The sequence below is a fragment of the Macaca thibetana genome, chromosome 19, assembly GCF_024542745.1.
Source record: "Macaca thibetana thibetana isolate TM-01 chromosome 19, ASM2454274v1, whole genome shotgun sequence".
In the NCBI taxonomy this organism is placed as follows: Eukaryota; Metazoa; Chordata; class Mammalia; order Primates; family Cercopithecidae; genus Macaca; species Macaca thibetana.
The window spans coordinates 25,852,547-25,868,315 of NC_065596.1; the positions used below are offsets into that span (position 1 = coordinate 25,852,547).

The window sequence follows — 15,769 nt, forward strand, 5'->3', positions numbered from 1 at the left end:
CCTCCCAAAGTGCTGGGATTATAGGCGTGAGCCGCCGCGCCCCGCCAGGTGTTTTCATTTCTAAGCACTCCATTTCCCTGGGCTGTAGACGAATGTGCCGGAGCTGAATATTTGTTATCTGGACTCAGGCGGGGAGGCGTGGGCTCAGCTTCGCGCTTGCGCGCTGCTCTTGGAGACGGCGTCTACCTCGCCCCGCCCCTCATAGTCTGCAGTTCCGGCTCTGCAGATTCGCTGCTCACGTTTCTTTTTTCCGTGGCCCTTCCTGCCCTTTGTTTCTCTCTTCATGTCACCCGCGGGACAGCTCTACCTGCAAGTCGCTGAAATCGATTTTCTGCTTCTTATAGTAAGCGGCGGGCTCGCCAGCCTAGAGCGAAAGTGTGACTGCGAACGGGCAGGCGCGCGCGGGGCTCGGCGGAGGCGCGCTTGGGCTCCCGGCGGCGACGATTACGACGACTAGGAGAGCGGACGGAGGCGGCGCCTGAAGCAGTGGCGGAGCCCATGCCCCGGGACGGCGGGCGGGCCCGGAGAGACAAATCCGGGGCCCGGGGCATGTCCCCGGGGCCCCCGTGAGGAGGCGGCGGCGGCTATGGAGATCCCGCCGCAGGAGGCGCCGCCCGTGCCGGGCGCGGACGGCGACGTTGAAGAGGCCCCCGCCGAGGCCGGGTCTCCCAGCCCCGCATCGCCCCCCGCCGATGGGCGCCTCAAGGCTGCAGCCAAGCGCGTCACGTTCCCGTCCGACGAGGATATCGTGTCTGGAGCAGTGGAGCCCAAAGACCCCTGGAGACATGGTAGCTACCGCGGGTGAAGCGGGGGCGGGCTCGAGGGGGACCCGGGAGTCGGGAGGGATCGGTGCAGGGCCCGGCTCAGAGGTGGCGTTCAATAGATTGCACCTAATGGTGAATAAGGGGACAGTCGTCAGTTTAGAACCGGAGTCTGTTAGAGAGGAGGTGACTATGGAGTTGGGAAGGTGAAAAGTATGTGCTTTCTGCCGCACCCCACCCACCCGAGACAAAGATGGTGATCGTTTTAGGGTTTAAAACGATGAGCAATTAAAGAAAGTTTGGTGATTTGTCAGATGTAGAGTGTGGCAGCCTTTGCGTTCGTAGTTCCACCAGAGAAGGAGAGAAAGAGCAGTCGGGAGGAGGAGCGGGTCAACGCTGGCCCCTAAAGGGCAGTTGAAAGAGTTTGATGGGTCTGTGGGGGTAAAAAAAAGTTCAGTTGCTGGTCTGCAAGTCTCGGGTCAAGGAGTGGTCGTGTTGGCCACTTTCTTGGCTGGAAAGAGGGAGAAATATAAACTTGGACTGTGGCCATAGAAGATTTGGTGAAAAGGGAGTCAAGGTAAGGTCTCAGAAGAGGCGCACAGGTGGTGGTCCATTTGTGGTTGGTTGAGTCAGAGGCAGTGTGGTTTTTATGTTTTCATTTTTATTGAGAGGAGGTCTTACTACATTGCCCAGGCTGGTCTCGAACTTCTGGGTTCAAGCTATCCTCCCTCCTTGGCCTCCCAGAGTGTTGGGATTACAGGCGTGAGCCACCGCCCCCGGCTGCAATGTGGTATTAAGAAGAAAAGCCAACGCCTACCGCCGCCTCCTCCTCCAACAAAAAGAGAAGCAGAAGGAAGGTTCTCAGTCATTCAGGAGCAGAGGATGTTTGGGGCATGGCTACGGAAGGGTCCTCTTGTTCCTTCCTGAGAAAGAATTGGGGGATGGCCGGGTGCATTGGCTCACGCCTGTAATCCCAGCACTTTGGGAGGCCAAGATGGGTGGATCACCTAAGGTCAGGAGTTTAAAACCAGCCTGGCCAACATGGGGAAACCCCGTCTCTACCAAAAATACAAAAACCGGCCGGGCATGGTGGTGCTCGCCTGTCATCCCATCTACTCAGGAGACTGAGGCAGGGAGAATCGCTTGAACTCAGGAGGTGGAGATTGCAGTGAGCTAAGATCATGACCTTGTACAGCCTGGGTGACAAGAGCAAAACTCCATCTCAAAGAAAGAAAAAAAAAGAATTGGGGGATGTTATCAAGTCAGGAATTGGAGTTGCTGGCCAGTAGCAGGTGAGAGAACTGAGGAAGTTTGGCGGCTTGAAGTGTTGGGAGAGGGGGCCGGCCCACTGGAGAGGGTCAGGTGAGTGTTGGAGCTGAAAGGAGTGTGTTGGAGTCATAGGGCTGGGAAGGTGGAAAGTCGCTTGAGACATGCAGGGCAGTGTTGAGTCTATTTCATGCTGGAGAAGTCTATCAGTCCTCCTGGGGTGGAGCCCATGAAGTGAGGGATCAGACTGGTCATGGTTCTGTAGAAGCTGATCTGCCAGCCCTGCCTAAGGGGAGAAACTGTTGCCAGTCTGTGGACAGTGGAGGAATTGGTGGCTTTGATGTGAGGGTGGGAAACATGGTAACTGGAAACCGAACACACAGTGAGTCCATCATGAATGACAGTTTGGCTACTTATTACTACTTATTATTATTATTTTTTAGACGGAGTCTCCCTCTGTTGCTTAGGCTGATTCTCCTGCCTCAGCGTCCTGAGTATCTGGGATTACAGGCACCTGTCATCACACCTGGCTAAAAATGTCTGTATTTTTAGTAGAGATGGGGTTTCACCAAGTTAGCCAGGCTGGTCTCGAACTCTTGATCTCAGATGATCTGCCCACTTCAGCCTTCCAAAGTGCTGGGATTACAGGCATGAGCCACCGTGTCCAGCTGGCTAGTTACTCTTAAAGAGACAGTGGTTAAAGTAAGAGTTTTGGGCCGGGCGCCATGGTTCATGCCTGTAACCCCAGCCCTTTGTCAGGCCAAGGTAGGCGGATCACCTGAGCCCTGGAGTTCAAGACCAGCTTGGGCAACAAGGTGAAACCGTGTCTCTACAAAATATACAAAAATTAGCCAGGTGTGGTGGTACATGCCTGTAGTCCCAGCTACTCAGGAGGCTGAAGTGGGAGGATCACTTGAGCCCGGGAGGTCAACAGTGCAGTAAACTGTGATTGCATCACTGAACTGCAGCCTGGGTGACAAAGACCCTGTCTTAAAAAAAAAAAAAAAAAAGACTTTTGTCACTGGGAGCCAGCCAACTCCTTGGGCTCTGGGCCCCAGGCATAGGTGGTTAGTTTGGGACCGGGCCACAGTCAGAATGGCCCCTGGCTATAGCGTGGTATCCAGTCAGAGCAGGAACCGGGAAGACCTGGAGAGGCAGAGCAGGGTGTTTCAAAAGCAGAGGCTCCAGGTCATGTCCTTTGAGACCTCGGACTGGTTACCTGACTTCTGAGCCTCAGTCTTCCCATCTGTGAAGTAGGTGGCAATACTCTTGCCACGGAATTTAGGCAAGGACTGGATGAGGTCACATATGGAAAGGAATCAGATAGGGTGAGCGTTCTTGATGGCAGTCATTGTTATTAAGACAGTGTTGGTCATCTTAGGCTGGTGTAGAGGAGTTCATGCATAGGGTGGGGCCTGGATGTGGCTGCTTCAGAGGCTTCCAGGAGAGAAGAGAGCCGGCAGTCAGTGCATGGGCCTGGAGTGAGGGGTGAGGAGGAAGATGGTCAGTTTGTGGGCTGAAGGGTCAGGGGTGAGGGCAGCAAGAGAGTCTGGCACAGATTGGGCATTGGGGGGTAAAGTTCCTGGTCCGCAGTTTCCCAGAAAAGGTTTGGCTTTCATTCAGTAAACCACTTTTCCTCTCCAAGGCTCTGTTTCTTTCTTTGCAAATGGAGGTGCTACTTTTTACCATGGGGTAGTTGTGAGGATGAGGTAAGATAGTCCTCATAAATTTCTGCCACATAAATAGCAGCTATCATCCAGGCAGATTTGTTTTTTGCTTGTGTGTTTGTCTGTTTTCACGTGCAGTCTCGAAGAGACAGTGAAAGAATTGGAGAGTCAGAAGGCTGTCTGTCAAGAAAAGAGGGGCAGTTGGAGCCTGGCTGAGAGGAGTTTAGAGGAGGGGTGCCGGTTGGTCTATCCTGGGTAAGGGGTAGAGCAGGTAACACTCTCCAGGCGGGGGGAGTCTCTCATTCCAGCGGTTGAGAGAGGGGCAGTAAGGCCTGGTCGGGACTCACACTCCGGAGGAGTCCGTGCGTCTGAGCTGCAGAAGTGATGACGTGAACTGGACTGGAAGAATTGGTCCATCCTGGTTGGGAGGGGGCTTGAGGAGTTGCCCTGGCAGTAAGGAGTTGGGTGATCTTGGGCCTGGGCAGAGGAGGGGTCACTGGTGAAGTTGGTGAGTTTGGACAATGGGATTTGCAGAACAGAAAACCCAAGGGCCTGGGAACAGCAAGGAACACGGGATAGGCTCCGTGCTGGGGAGGACAGTGGAGTGGTTCACTGGCCATGAGGCTGTGGGAGGTGGAGGGTCGCCAGGGTGTAGAAGAGGAATTGTGGTACAGAAAGTGGGTGTAAGGAGAGACCCAGGTGAGAGGCCAGAGGGTCTGGGGCTGGGGGACTGCAGGGAGGAGTTACTTGGTCTTGGAACAAAGGTGGGAGATTCGTTGGCATCAATCTGGTAAACTGGGGAGTGATGGGGGGTGTCATTTGAGCTGTGAACCTAGTGCAAGGGTGGCGTAACCCCAAGGCCAAGGGGTGACAGAAGAGCTGACGGGTCTGAATTGGAGAGACTCAGTCATCCGGAAGCTGTTGTGCCGTGCTAGCGATGGAGTGCTGCCCAGGCCAGGGGTGCAGGAGCGCCCCTGGGTGAGGAGAAGGCAGCACTGGGGGCGCCCCCGTGCAGGGGTCTCCTCCAGCAGAGCCTCACCCCTGGGGCTAGAGTGGTGACCCACCCGGGTGGGAGTTGTTGGGGGTGTCTGCCTGAGGGTGAGAGCTCCCTCAGGCCCTTCAGGGGCCCAGGGTTTGGGGATTCCTGGAGATAGGTGATCTGGAGGAGGCGGATTGTGAGGGAGGGTCTCGAGCCTGCGCAGGCTCAGCCTTTCCGGATTCCCATCTCCCACAGTGGGGTTCCACCTGCTGGGGCTGCTGTTTCCTCGTTACGTGAACACATCTGATGTTCTGTTGCGTGCTTTCTTGGTGGTGGTCTCTCTTCCACGCCGGAATGGGAGAGCAGAGGCCGAGTCCATCCCCTTCTCCGCTTTCCTCAAGGACACTCAGTTGTTGAATGAGCGCCTGTGGGCCTGTGAGGCCTGGTGGTATCTGGGAGCCACCTAGCAGAGTGACATGTAGCCGTATGTCAGGGGCCCGAGCAGCCTGGCATGGTGACACCAGCGGGGCAGCAACGTGCTCTGTGGCCTCTGGCAAGCATGGGTTCTTGCAGAGCATTGCGTTTCCTCACCTGTAAAACAGGGCCAGTGATCCTGCCCTGCAGACCAGCAGGACGTCAGAGGATAGGGTGAACCTGCACCCTCAGCAAGCCATAGTCAGGTGTGTGGAGATGGGCAGGGAAGCTCCGGGACAAGGCAGGCTGGGAATCGTGAGTGAAAGAGGCTGCTTTGGCACTGTCAGGCTGGGCGCTTGGGTGCTGGTGGGGAGCGGGGCTAGCTAGCTGCGCTGCACCCCGTCATGTTGTGGCAGACCCTTCAGCAATTCTGAAGGCCAAGGCCAGACTTACACAAGGAACCCATTAGGCCAAACTGCAGGAATGACCTGAGGCTCGGCTGGTCTCCCCAGCCCCGGCCGAACTCTGTGGGGTTGGAAAGATAGGCATGTGAGAGGGACTTGTGATGAGAGCACATGACACCAGCCACAGTCCGGGAGACTCATCTCCCCTCCTCCAGTCCTGCCGGTGACTCACTCCCTGCTCCCTGACCATCAGTCCTCCAGTGTGTGTGCGTTGGGGGTTTGCCCACCAGGAAGCTCATCGCATGAAGTCAAGGTGTCTGCAGGGCAGGGTGAGGGGGTCCAGGCATGCTACCATGTCTGGCCACCTGAGCTTTGGAGGGCAGAGGTAGCGGTGGGGGCAGGGTGTTCTTAAATGCGGATCCTAGGGCATTGAAATGCCCTACTGTTTGCTATTGAAACCCGTGCTGCAGATTTAGCCCTAGAAACAGGCTGGACAGGTAGACACGCATCTGTCAGTGGTGGAAAGAGGCCCTGGGTTAGGGAACCGGCTCGCTTTAGCATTCGTGGTGGAGCTGCTAGGGAGCAGGGAATGGGGTCGAGGGGGGTTGATGCATCTGCTCAGATTTCCATCTGGGCCCAGCTCCACCTCCTGCTGCTGGAGTTGGCAAGTAGACCCTGCCACTGAACAGCCACGTGACTTTGGCGATTGTTCTCTCTGCCTCGATTTTTCTGTGTCTAAAATGCAGCTGACAGAAGTATGTCCTCATAGGGTGATTGGGAGGATTAAGTGAGAGAACACAGTGCCTGATCCATAGTAAATGCTCAGCAAATGCCTCCCTTGTTATTCCCGTCATCACCGCTCCTCTGCCCGCACCTATAGCCCTAACCTTTCATTTCTGTTTCCTGCCTGTGTTGTGTGTTTGTACTCCTCTTTACCCTACAGTCTCCCGCCTCAGCATCCCTGCTTTCTCTCAGGGGCCCTCTGCTCCAGGCTGGGTGCCTCAGCAGTCCCTGACCTCCAGGCCTGACTCTGTGTCTGCCAAGCTGTGTGACCATGGACAAGTTGCCCAACCTCTCTGAGCTAAAACTAAATCAGCATGTTTCAGCTCACTAGCAGGAGAGGCAGCAGGGGTACCAAGATTCCACACTGGCCATTTTAGTCCCAGCCTCTGCCTACATTGGCTGATGACTTTGGACAAGTTGCAGCTCCTCCCTAAGCCTGAGTCTCCTCTGGAGTGGGGGCTCCACCACCCCAGCCCCCGCCCTGTTGGAACACGATCGGGTTAGTGGTACTGTTGTGCTGGTGCCTGTCCTCTGCCCTCCCAGGCCCTTTGCACACTGTGACTCGCCACTTGTTGTGCCTGCACATGCAGGTGGGCTGCCTGATTCCTTGTGCCTGTGCTTGCATCTGTTTCCCCCTTCGAGGGCAAAGACTGTGTGTGAGTCACCTCTGTGACCCTAGTCTAGCACACAGGAGGCTCGGGCACGGGACACATGTCCGAAGGAATGGGGTGCTCTCCTCTGATCACACACCCTATGGTGGGATTTACAGGAAACTTTTTTGTGGTAGTTAATCCAGTTGGTGCCAGGACGAGGGCTCTTCCTCAGGGACTTACAGACAGGCTTTAGCGCCCATTCTGACTCCTGGAAGAGTACGCGAAGCTGGCCCCCAGCTGGCACTCAGTAACCAGCATTGAGTGCGTCAGCGGGAGTGCCTGTGCATGTGTTTCTGGGAGCGAGTACTGGGGCTCTGCGAACCTTCATAGGCATCCGGCTCCAAGAGGATTAAGAACCGTGGGGCCAAATGCCCTGTGTTGGACGGGCTGCAGCTGGAGCAGTCACTGGGCATGAAGGCCAGAAACCTGTTTTTACAAAAAGCTCCCCGGGTGGTTCTGACAACCTCGCTTGGCTGTCTGTGTGCTTTGCTCCGCCATCCATCACTCAGTCCCAAGCCTGCCTTCAGACCTCAGTTCAGGGGTGGCTGGCATTGACCTCAAAGACCTGTTTTGGAGCAAATTAATAGGTGAGCATTGAAATGCTTGCCTTAAGGTAACTGCAGAAATTCAAGCTGGGCAGGCGGCCTGCTGCAGTGGGGCATGGGGGCAGGGCAGGTTAAATCCCTGCCCTCTGGCTGACCTTAGTCGTCATCAGTCCTTGCCTTCCATGTGCCTGTACCAGGCACTGGTCTAAGTGCCTTTCCTGTATTATCGCATTTAGATATCACAGCCACCCCAGGAGGCAGGTGCTGTGTGCCCCAATTTATAGATGAGGAAATGGGGCCCATAGAGGTAAAGTAATTTTCCTGAGGTCACACAGCCGGTAAGTGGTGGAGCTGGGATTCAAACCCAGGCAGCCAGCCTGGCACCGAAGCCTGCGCAGTAACCCCTGTGTGGCGGCTGAGTGCTTGGAGGCAAGTGGCCGCGTTCAGTGCAGGGTGCATAGTCTCTTCATCTGTAACCCAGAATTGTTTATAAGATAGAGGTGACAGTGCTGGCTTTGTGGTGGTGTGGCAGGGATGAGAAATAGAAACAGGTGGGGTAAGGGCCCAGCCTGGTGGGCATGCAGGAGGGGGTCCCTGTGGTTCGTGGACAGCTTGAGTCCCTGGAGATTTGTGCTGCTCCTCTGTCCTCGGCATTGCCTGCTGTTCTGACCCTTGGCCTCTGGGACATGTTCTTCCTGTGCTACACAGTGTCTGGTACGTAGTAGGCGCTCAATATATTCTTGCTGCATGAGTGACTTGGTGACCCTGTAACCAGTCATGCATTCAGCATGGTGTGGCCGTGACACGTGTTATGAGTCAGGGCAGAAGACAGGCCCCGTCCGTGCTTCTGTGGGGTTCACGGTCAAGTGAGGGAGACACAGAGTAAAGAATTCTCAGCAAACCAGGCTGCCGAGGACTCAGATTAGGGAGGGTTCACAGGGTGTGCAGGAGGGCAGGGCAGAGGCAGCTCCCTAGAAGGGACATCAACAAGGCAATCCAACAGTTAGCCAGGTGAGGAGCAGCGGGAGGTGTGCACCAGGGGTGGAAGGCAGAGAGAACCAGCCTGGGACGTCTGAAGAACAGAAAAAAGCCAGACTTAGTTGAGGTGGAGGCAGGCGGGTCAGAGGTGAGGCTGGAGGAGGCAGGAGAGACTGCTGTGTGGGGCCTTATGCGCTGTGCTAGCAGGGAGCCCCAGAGGGCTTAAGAAGGGGCCTGGGCTGGGTGTGGGGGGCTCACGCCTGTCATCCTAGCCCTTTGGGAGGCCCAGGCGGGATGATTGCTGAAGCCCAGGAGTTTAAGCCCAGCCTGGGCAATATGGCGAGACCTTGTCTCTATAAAAAAGACAAAAATTAGCCGGGCATGGTAGTGTGTGCCTATAGTCCCAGCTACTCAGGAGGCTGAGGTGGGAGGATCACTTGAGCCCAGGAGGTTGAGGCTTTAGTGAGCTGTGGTCACACCACTCCCCTCCAGCCTATGTGACAGAGCAAGACCCTGTCTCAAAAGAAAAAAGGAGGGGCATAGTGAGTGTTTTTAACAGAACTCTGGGTGGGGGTGACATGAATGGGGTGAGACTGAGACAGGGAGACCAGGGAGGGGCCGTGAGCCAGGAGCCCAGAGGCTGTAGGCTTAGCCTAGCCTCATGTTGGCTAATAGCTGACACTTGACTTCACTGATTCTTCTTCAGATTGCTCTGAGCCCTCCCTCCACCAACAGGTTTGCCGTTGCCACTGTTTCCTATAGCACCTCTGAGATGACTGTTTTTCCCCTTCCCTTCTCTCCTTGGATCTCTGAGTCCCTTCCCTCGTGCTCCCCAAGCCAGTTTGTCCTTGGCCTGCTTGGGGCATCCTGCCCCTGCATGAGCTCTGGGAGGCGTGTGGGCTGTGAAGTCCAGTGACCTCCTCCAGTGACTTCACTTTCACAGTCCCTTCAGGTCTCACAGTACCCAGATCCAGAAAGCTCTACAGACCATCCCAGACCCCTCTGGTGGCTTAGTGCAATATTAGTGTCCTTCGGTCTTACAAAATCCAGAAAGTTCTGATTCTAAATCACATCTGGCCTAAGGGTTCCAGGAGGAGACTGGAGCCCGCAACGGGCCTCATTCCGTGTCTGAAATGGCAGTGACCCAGGAGGCAGCGCGGGAGCCCCCTGGGTGCCAGTCCCAGCTCTGCCCTTGGGCAAATCACCCAGCTTCCTTGCCTCAGTGTCCCCATTTGTATGGGGATTGATGATTAAATTAGCCTCTACTTGGAAAGCAGCTGGAACAGTAGCTGGCTGTTGCAGGCGTTCGTGAGGACATGGGGAAGTTGAATGAGGTGGCCGCTGCCCTGAACTTGACTGGTTCCTGCCTCCCTGGGCTGTAAGGGTTAGGCAGGTGGGGCCAACCTGCCTCATCTGGGTAGGATCGTCTGCCTGAGTATGATTTCGGCTCCTCCACGCTTGGGCTGTGTGGCCTTGGGCAAGTCCCTTGACCTCCCTGGACCACTTTCCCCATTTGTGAAGCCATTTTTCCAGATGAGGACTCTCTTTCAAAGGTTTTAGACTCTCTGGGAAGACCAGAGAGCCAGGCCTGGGGCCCACGCCAGCAGGAGCACACCATACATCCAGTGTCTAGCTGATGCCGCTCCTGTTACATCAGCTCCCCTGGGGCTGCGCCCACGTTAGACTCCTGGACTGGAGCCACACAGGAGGCTGGGGTCTGCTGTTTCAGCTTAGAGGAGATGGGAGATGTGGAGGGGGTTCCCTAATTGCAGGAAGGGGGTTCAGAGGCTGGGTGCCAAAAGGAATGCGAGGGATCCATCATGCTTGGCTGTTTCCTACATTGAGTAGGAAGGTCCGTGAAGGCAGGACCCATCTTTGTCTTGGCTCACCTGTGTCTCCAGCACCCTCTATGGTGCCTGGCCCTCCGCAGGCTCTCACACTGGATGAATTGGTGGTGGATGGAGGAGGTACACAGTAGGCACTCGAAAGTTGTTCTCACCCTTTCCCTTCCTCTAGGCAGCTGGCACTGAGCGGTTGCCTCAAGGTGGGGGTGGAGGTTTGGAAGTGTCTGCTGACAGCCGCACAGCTCATGTGACTTGCCGAGCCCCCATCTCCCTTCGCAGCGGAAGCCTGGGTCGGGAGCCCTGCAGTCAGATGCTCCCCTCAGGGCTGGTTGGGTTCCAGCTGGGAATGTGTTCCCTGGTTAGGTGGGCGGACTCCTCTAGCAAGCTGGCACTTGAGACCCACCGGGGTCGGACTCGTGTGCCACCTTCACACCCACCCCTCCCTCTCTCCATGGTCTCCGAGGCTTTCACCAGCTGCCGTCAGTGATGTAGTGAACTGCTCGCGTCCTGTGCAGCCTTCCCTTTTGCAAAGCAAAGGACTGTCAAAGCTGAACTCGCTTGGTTCCCCAGGACAACAGAGAGGGAGGGTGGGAGAGTGGGGCTGCCAAAAGGTGAAAGTGACTCTCTGCAGGGGTCATGCCTCCTGGTGGTGGTGATGGAGGTGTTGGTACTCACAGCTCCCATTTATGGAGCACTTACCAGGGCTAAGCTCTTTAAACGCATCGTTAATCTTGAAGGAGGAAACAAGCTCACAGAGGTGCCAAGGCCACACAGGTAGTAGAGGAGGAGCTGGGTTCTAGCCTGGCAGCTTGAATGGTTCTGATCCTCTGTCCTATTTCAAAAAGCCCCCAGGGCTCCACCGTAACTACAGGACAAAGTCCACACCCCTGGGCCTGGTGTGGGAGGCCTTTCCCAAAGAATATCCAGCCTCCTAGCTCAGGCGCCAGGCCCCTCGCTAGTCCCCTGCCCTTCCTGACCAACTCCTGTTACCCTCCCACGCCTAGACGCAGGCTCCTCTGCCTAGCATGCCCCTCACTAGTCCCCTGCCCTTCCTGACCAACTCCCATTACCCCTCCCACGCCTAGATGCGGGCTCCTCTGCCTAGCATGCCCCTCGCTAGTCCCCTGCCCTTCCCGACCAACTCCCGTTACCCGTTCCACGCTGCCTCCTGGGCAAGCCCTTCTCTAATCCCCTGACAAAGCTCTGCTCTGCTCTCTGGGTTCCCATGGTGCCTCCTCGCTCTGTTGTTACTTGTTCGGGCCCATCTCCCCTCCCTGGACCAGTGCTGCAGAGGGCTGCATCCTGTCCGTCTGGCTCCCGGGAGGACTGGAACCACTGAACGCCTCCAGGAACCTTAGGGACTCTGGGCAAAGTGGGGCTGCTGTTGGGCACCCAGGCCGGACGCCGCAAAGCCCTTGTAACCCAGGCACGGGGCTCAGGACAGTCGGGGAGCATAGGGTGTGGGGAAGGAAGATTTTGTTCACTGAGTCACTTTTTCCTGCATTCATTTCTTCATTCCTTGCCAACCAGCATCTATTTTGCCTCCACTTTGCTGTCCCCGCCATGCCAGGTAGAGGGGTCTCCCGACGGCTCTCCTGCTGCCTCTCCAGCCCGCTTCCCACCTAGCAGCCACAGCATTCTTGAAAAAGCAGACTTTGCTATTCCTGTTTCACATCATACTTTGTGACCTCCCTGCTGCCTTTCCCTCTGATCCAACGTCCCTGCAGCAGGTTAGGAAGCTCAGGTATAACCTGGCTCCTGCCACCATCGCCAGCCATGACCAAGATCACCTTGCCATGCACTCACTGGGTTCAAGCCATTGTGGATTCCTTTCAGACCTAGAACATGGAGGCAGCTCCCCACATCCTCTCCTGGAAGGCTGGCCCCACCCACACAGCTGGCTCTGGCTAATCTTTCAGGTGCCAGCAAACCCTTCCTTCCTGGCCCTCCTAATGGGCTCTCCATCAAGTGGCCAGCGATCTGCTTATCTGTGGGCCTGCCGAAACTCTCGGCCCCGGACTGGAAGCATCACCAGGCAGTGGTGGCTTGGGTTTGGTGCCAGTGTATTTCCCAGTGCCCAGACCATGTGGCACTGGGCTTGGCTCTGGGCAGCCACACAATATGGCAGGTGGAGAAGGAAGTGGCATACAATGCTGGGTCTTAGTCCTTGCCATGAGCAGCTCGGAGAGTCCCTGGTCGAGAAAAGGAGGTGGGCAGAGAGGAGGAGGAGCTTTATGGAGGGGAGTACCAAGCCTGCCTTTGGTGTCCCCCCTGCCAGCCTGGTGGGAATGGCAGCGCAGGACTGGCAAACAGGCCTGTCTTTTCTGTTGACTTGCTGGGGGTCATAGGCCAGGACACTTGCCTTCGTAGGACGCCGCACCATTTAGGAAGTGATTGGACCCCAGGACCTCCTCCCGGTCATGGGATGGCAGGCAAGGTTCTGGTAACTGATCTGCCTTCTACCTTTGTGGCAGGTGACCTACTTCGCCATTCCCTGTGACCCGCGTGTCCCAGGTGTCAGGGGCAACTGGCCACCCAGCCAAGCCTCCATGACTCCGTTCTCACTCCCCTTCTGTCTCAGGCTTGGGATCCTTGCTTCCTGGCCTGGTTCTGTCTGCTGTGATCACAATGAACAGCCAGTGCTCCATTTCCCTGGAGGGCCACCTTCCTTGCTGTGCCTGGACCTGTGTTCCCCACTGGACTACAAGTCCCAGGGGGTCAGGGCCGGGGCTGTCTTGGTCCCTGCTGTGTCCCTTGCACAGCTCCAGGCACAGAGCAGTTCAGTGAATGTTGTTCCATTAAAATGGAGTTGGGGCTGGTGCTGGCAGAGCCGAGGGATGACGCCCTCATGGAGCCCAGCTTAGAGTGCCCAAGTCTGACAGTGGCCTGATCCTGTCTAGTCCTGAGGTGGAGCAGGCACCGGCAGGCGGGGCCATCTGACTGAATGTCCTACCACCAGCTCTTAGGTCCAGGTGCTTGTGCTTACAGCCTTCTGGCGCAGTCAAAAGAATCCAGGGCTGGCACCGGCCCTTTCCTCATCTCAGGGGTGGAGGGGTAACCAGAGAGGGGTGGCACTTACCCAAGGATGCCTTGACACTGGGATCCAGGCTCCTGCTGCTCTCCTCGGCCACCTCTCCAGCTGTTTTTTTGTTTTGTTTTGGTTTTGGTTTTTTGTGTTTTTTTTTTTTTGAGATGGAGTTTTGCTCTTGTTGCCCAGACTGGAATACAGTGGCAGGATCTTGGCTTACTGAAACCTCTGCCTCGCAAGTTCAAGCAATTCTCATGCCTCAGCCTCCCAAATAGCTGGGATTACAGGCATGCGCTGCCACGCCCAGCTAAATTTTTGTATCTTTAGTAGAGACAGGGTTTCACCATGTTGGCCAGGCTGGTCTTGAACTCCTGACCTCAAATGATCCACCCACCTCGGCTTCCCAAAGCGTTGGGATTACAGGCGTGAGCACCCAGCCTGTTTGTTTTGAGATGACGTCTTGCTCTGTCGCCCTGGCTGGAGTGCAGTAATGTAATCCTAGCTCACTGCAGCCTCCACCTCCCAGGCTCAAGTGATCCTCTTGCCTCAGCCTCCAAATTAGCTAGAACCACAGGCACAAGCCACTACACCTGGCTGATTTTCTTACTTTTAATTGTTTTGTAGAGATGGGGTTGCACTATGTTGCTGAGGCTTCATTGTGCTTTTGATTTGCATTTCCTTATGGCTGACGATGTTGAACATCTTTTTATATGCCTACTGAACACTTGTGTATCTTCTTTGGAGAAATGTCTTTTTAGTTCTTTTGCCCATTTTTAAATTGAGCCAGCCAGGCACAGTGATTCATGCCTGTAATTCCAGCACTTTGGGAGGCCGAAGAGTTCGAGACCAGCCTGGGCAACATAGCAAGACCTGGTCTCTATTAAAAAAGGGGGGGCCAGGCACAGTGGCTCACAATTGTAATCCCAGCACTTTGGGAGGTCAAGGTGTACAGATCATTTGAGCCCAGGAGTTCAAGACCAGCCTGGACAACATGGTGAGACCCCATCTCTATAAAAAAAAATTATAAAATTAGCCAGGCCTGGTGGCTCATGCCTGTAGTCCCAGCTACCTTGAAGTCTAATGTGGGAGGATTGCTTGAGCCCTGGAGGTTGAGGCTGCAGTGAGCTGTTATCTTGCCACTGGACTCCAGCCTAGGTGACAGAGGGAGACCCTGTCTCAAAAATAAATAAATAAATAAATAAATAGTTTGTCCCTTTATTATTGAGTTGTGAGAGTTCTACATATATGTATCCCGGATGCAGGACTTCTTAGCTGAGCGATTTGCACCACCTGGGATGTTTTCAGTGTGTAATGCCAGTGCATTTCCTTCCCGTCTCTTCTCTCTGGCTACATTCACAGCCACAGCTAGATAAAAATAAAGCTGTGAGGATACTGTAGATACAGTTGAATATCCTGCTTTTGCACTTCATTTTTCTGTTTTTTTAGAAAGCATGATTTAAAGTACACCATTGGGCTGTTGTAATTCATTCTAGCCATTTCTGCATTGCTGAGCATTTAGGTCTTTTCCAGTTTTCAGTTGCATCAATAATGCAATGATGTTCGTCCTTGTCCATAAATCTTCATGTTCATCACATGGGTAGCCTTCTCAGAAAAAATTCTTAGAAGGTGATTTTACCAGGTCAAAGGGAAGGAACATTGGAAGTCTCAGATACCGACTGTGCCCACGTTGGATAGTGAGTGTTGAGGGCTAGGGTTCTGTCGTTATAGTCACCACTGTAGCTTTAGATTTTTTTATGAGACAGGGTCTCTCTCTTTTTTTCTGCTTCTTGGTTTAAACCATGGCCAGAGACAGGGTCTCAATCTGTCACTCAGGCTGGAGTGCAGTGGCGCGATCTTGGCTCACTGCATCCCCCACTTCCCAGGCTCAAGCCATTCTCCTGCCTCAGCCTCCCAAGTAGCTGGGATTATAGGCGCGCACCACCACACCCGGCTAATTGTTGTAGTTTTAGTAGAGACAGGGTTTCACTGTTGGCCAGGTTGGACTCAAACTCCTGACCTCAGGTGATCTACCTGCCTCAGCCTCCCAAAGTGCTGGGATTATAGGCGTGAGTCACTGCGCCTGGCCAGATTTGTTTTTTAAATGATTGAATGAATACTATTTGCATGTGGGTGCCTTGATGTTAAGATGGTGTCTTGTTTTAGTGAGCGTTCTTTTGACTATCAGTTAACTTCGGTTTTGTTTTGTATTTTTTTTTTTTTTTTAGTGGAGTTTCACTCCTGTGGCCCAGGCTGGAGTGCAGTGTCACGATCTCTGCTCATCACAACCTCAGCCTCCCGGGTTCAAGCAATTCTCCTGCCTCAGCCTCCTGAGTAGCTAGGATTACAGGCATGCACCACCACACCCAGCTAATTTTGCATTTTTTGTAGAGACAGGGTTTCTCCATGTTGGTCAGGCTGGTCTCAAACTCCTGACCTCAGGTGATCCA

At 54.8% G+C, this 15,769-nt stretch overlaps 1 protein-coding gene across 2 annotated transcripts in view; it reads left to right on the top strand.

The window, feature by feature from the left end:
- The first annotated feature begins 255 nt into the window (after positions 1-255).
- Positions 256-15,769, top strand: part of PPP1R37 (protein phosphatase 1 regulatory subunit 37) — a 53,922-nt gene continuing 38,408 nt past the window's right edge. The window contains exon 1 of one of the 2 annotated variants that reach the window (XM_050772107.1): positions 256-788. In XM_050772107.1, the coding sequence (XP_050628064.1) occupies positions 587-788 (202 nt within the window). In that variant the 5' untranslated portion in view covers positions 256-586. The remainder of the gene's footprint in view (positions 789-15,769) is intronic. The other variant, XR_007721752.1, reaches the window with a different exon arrangement.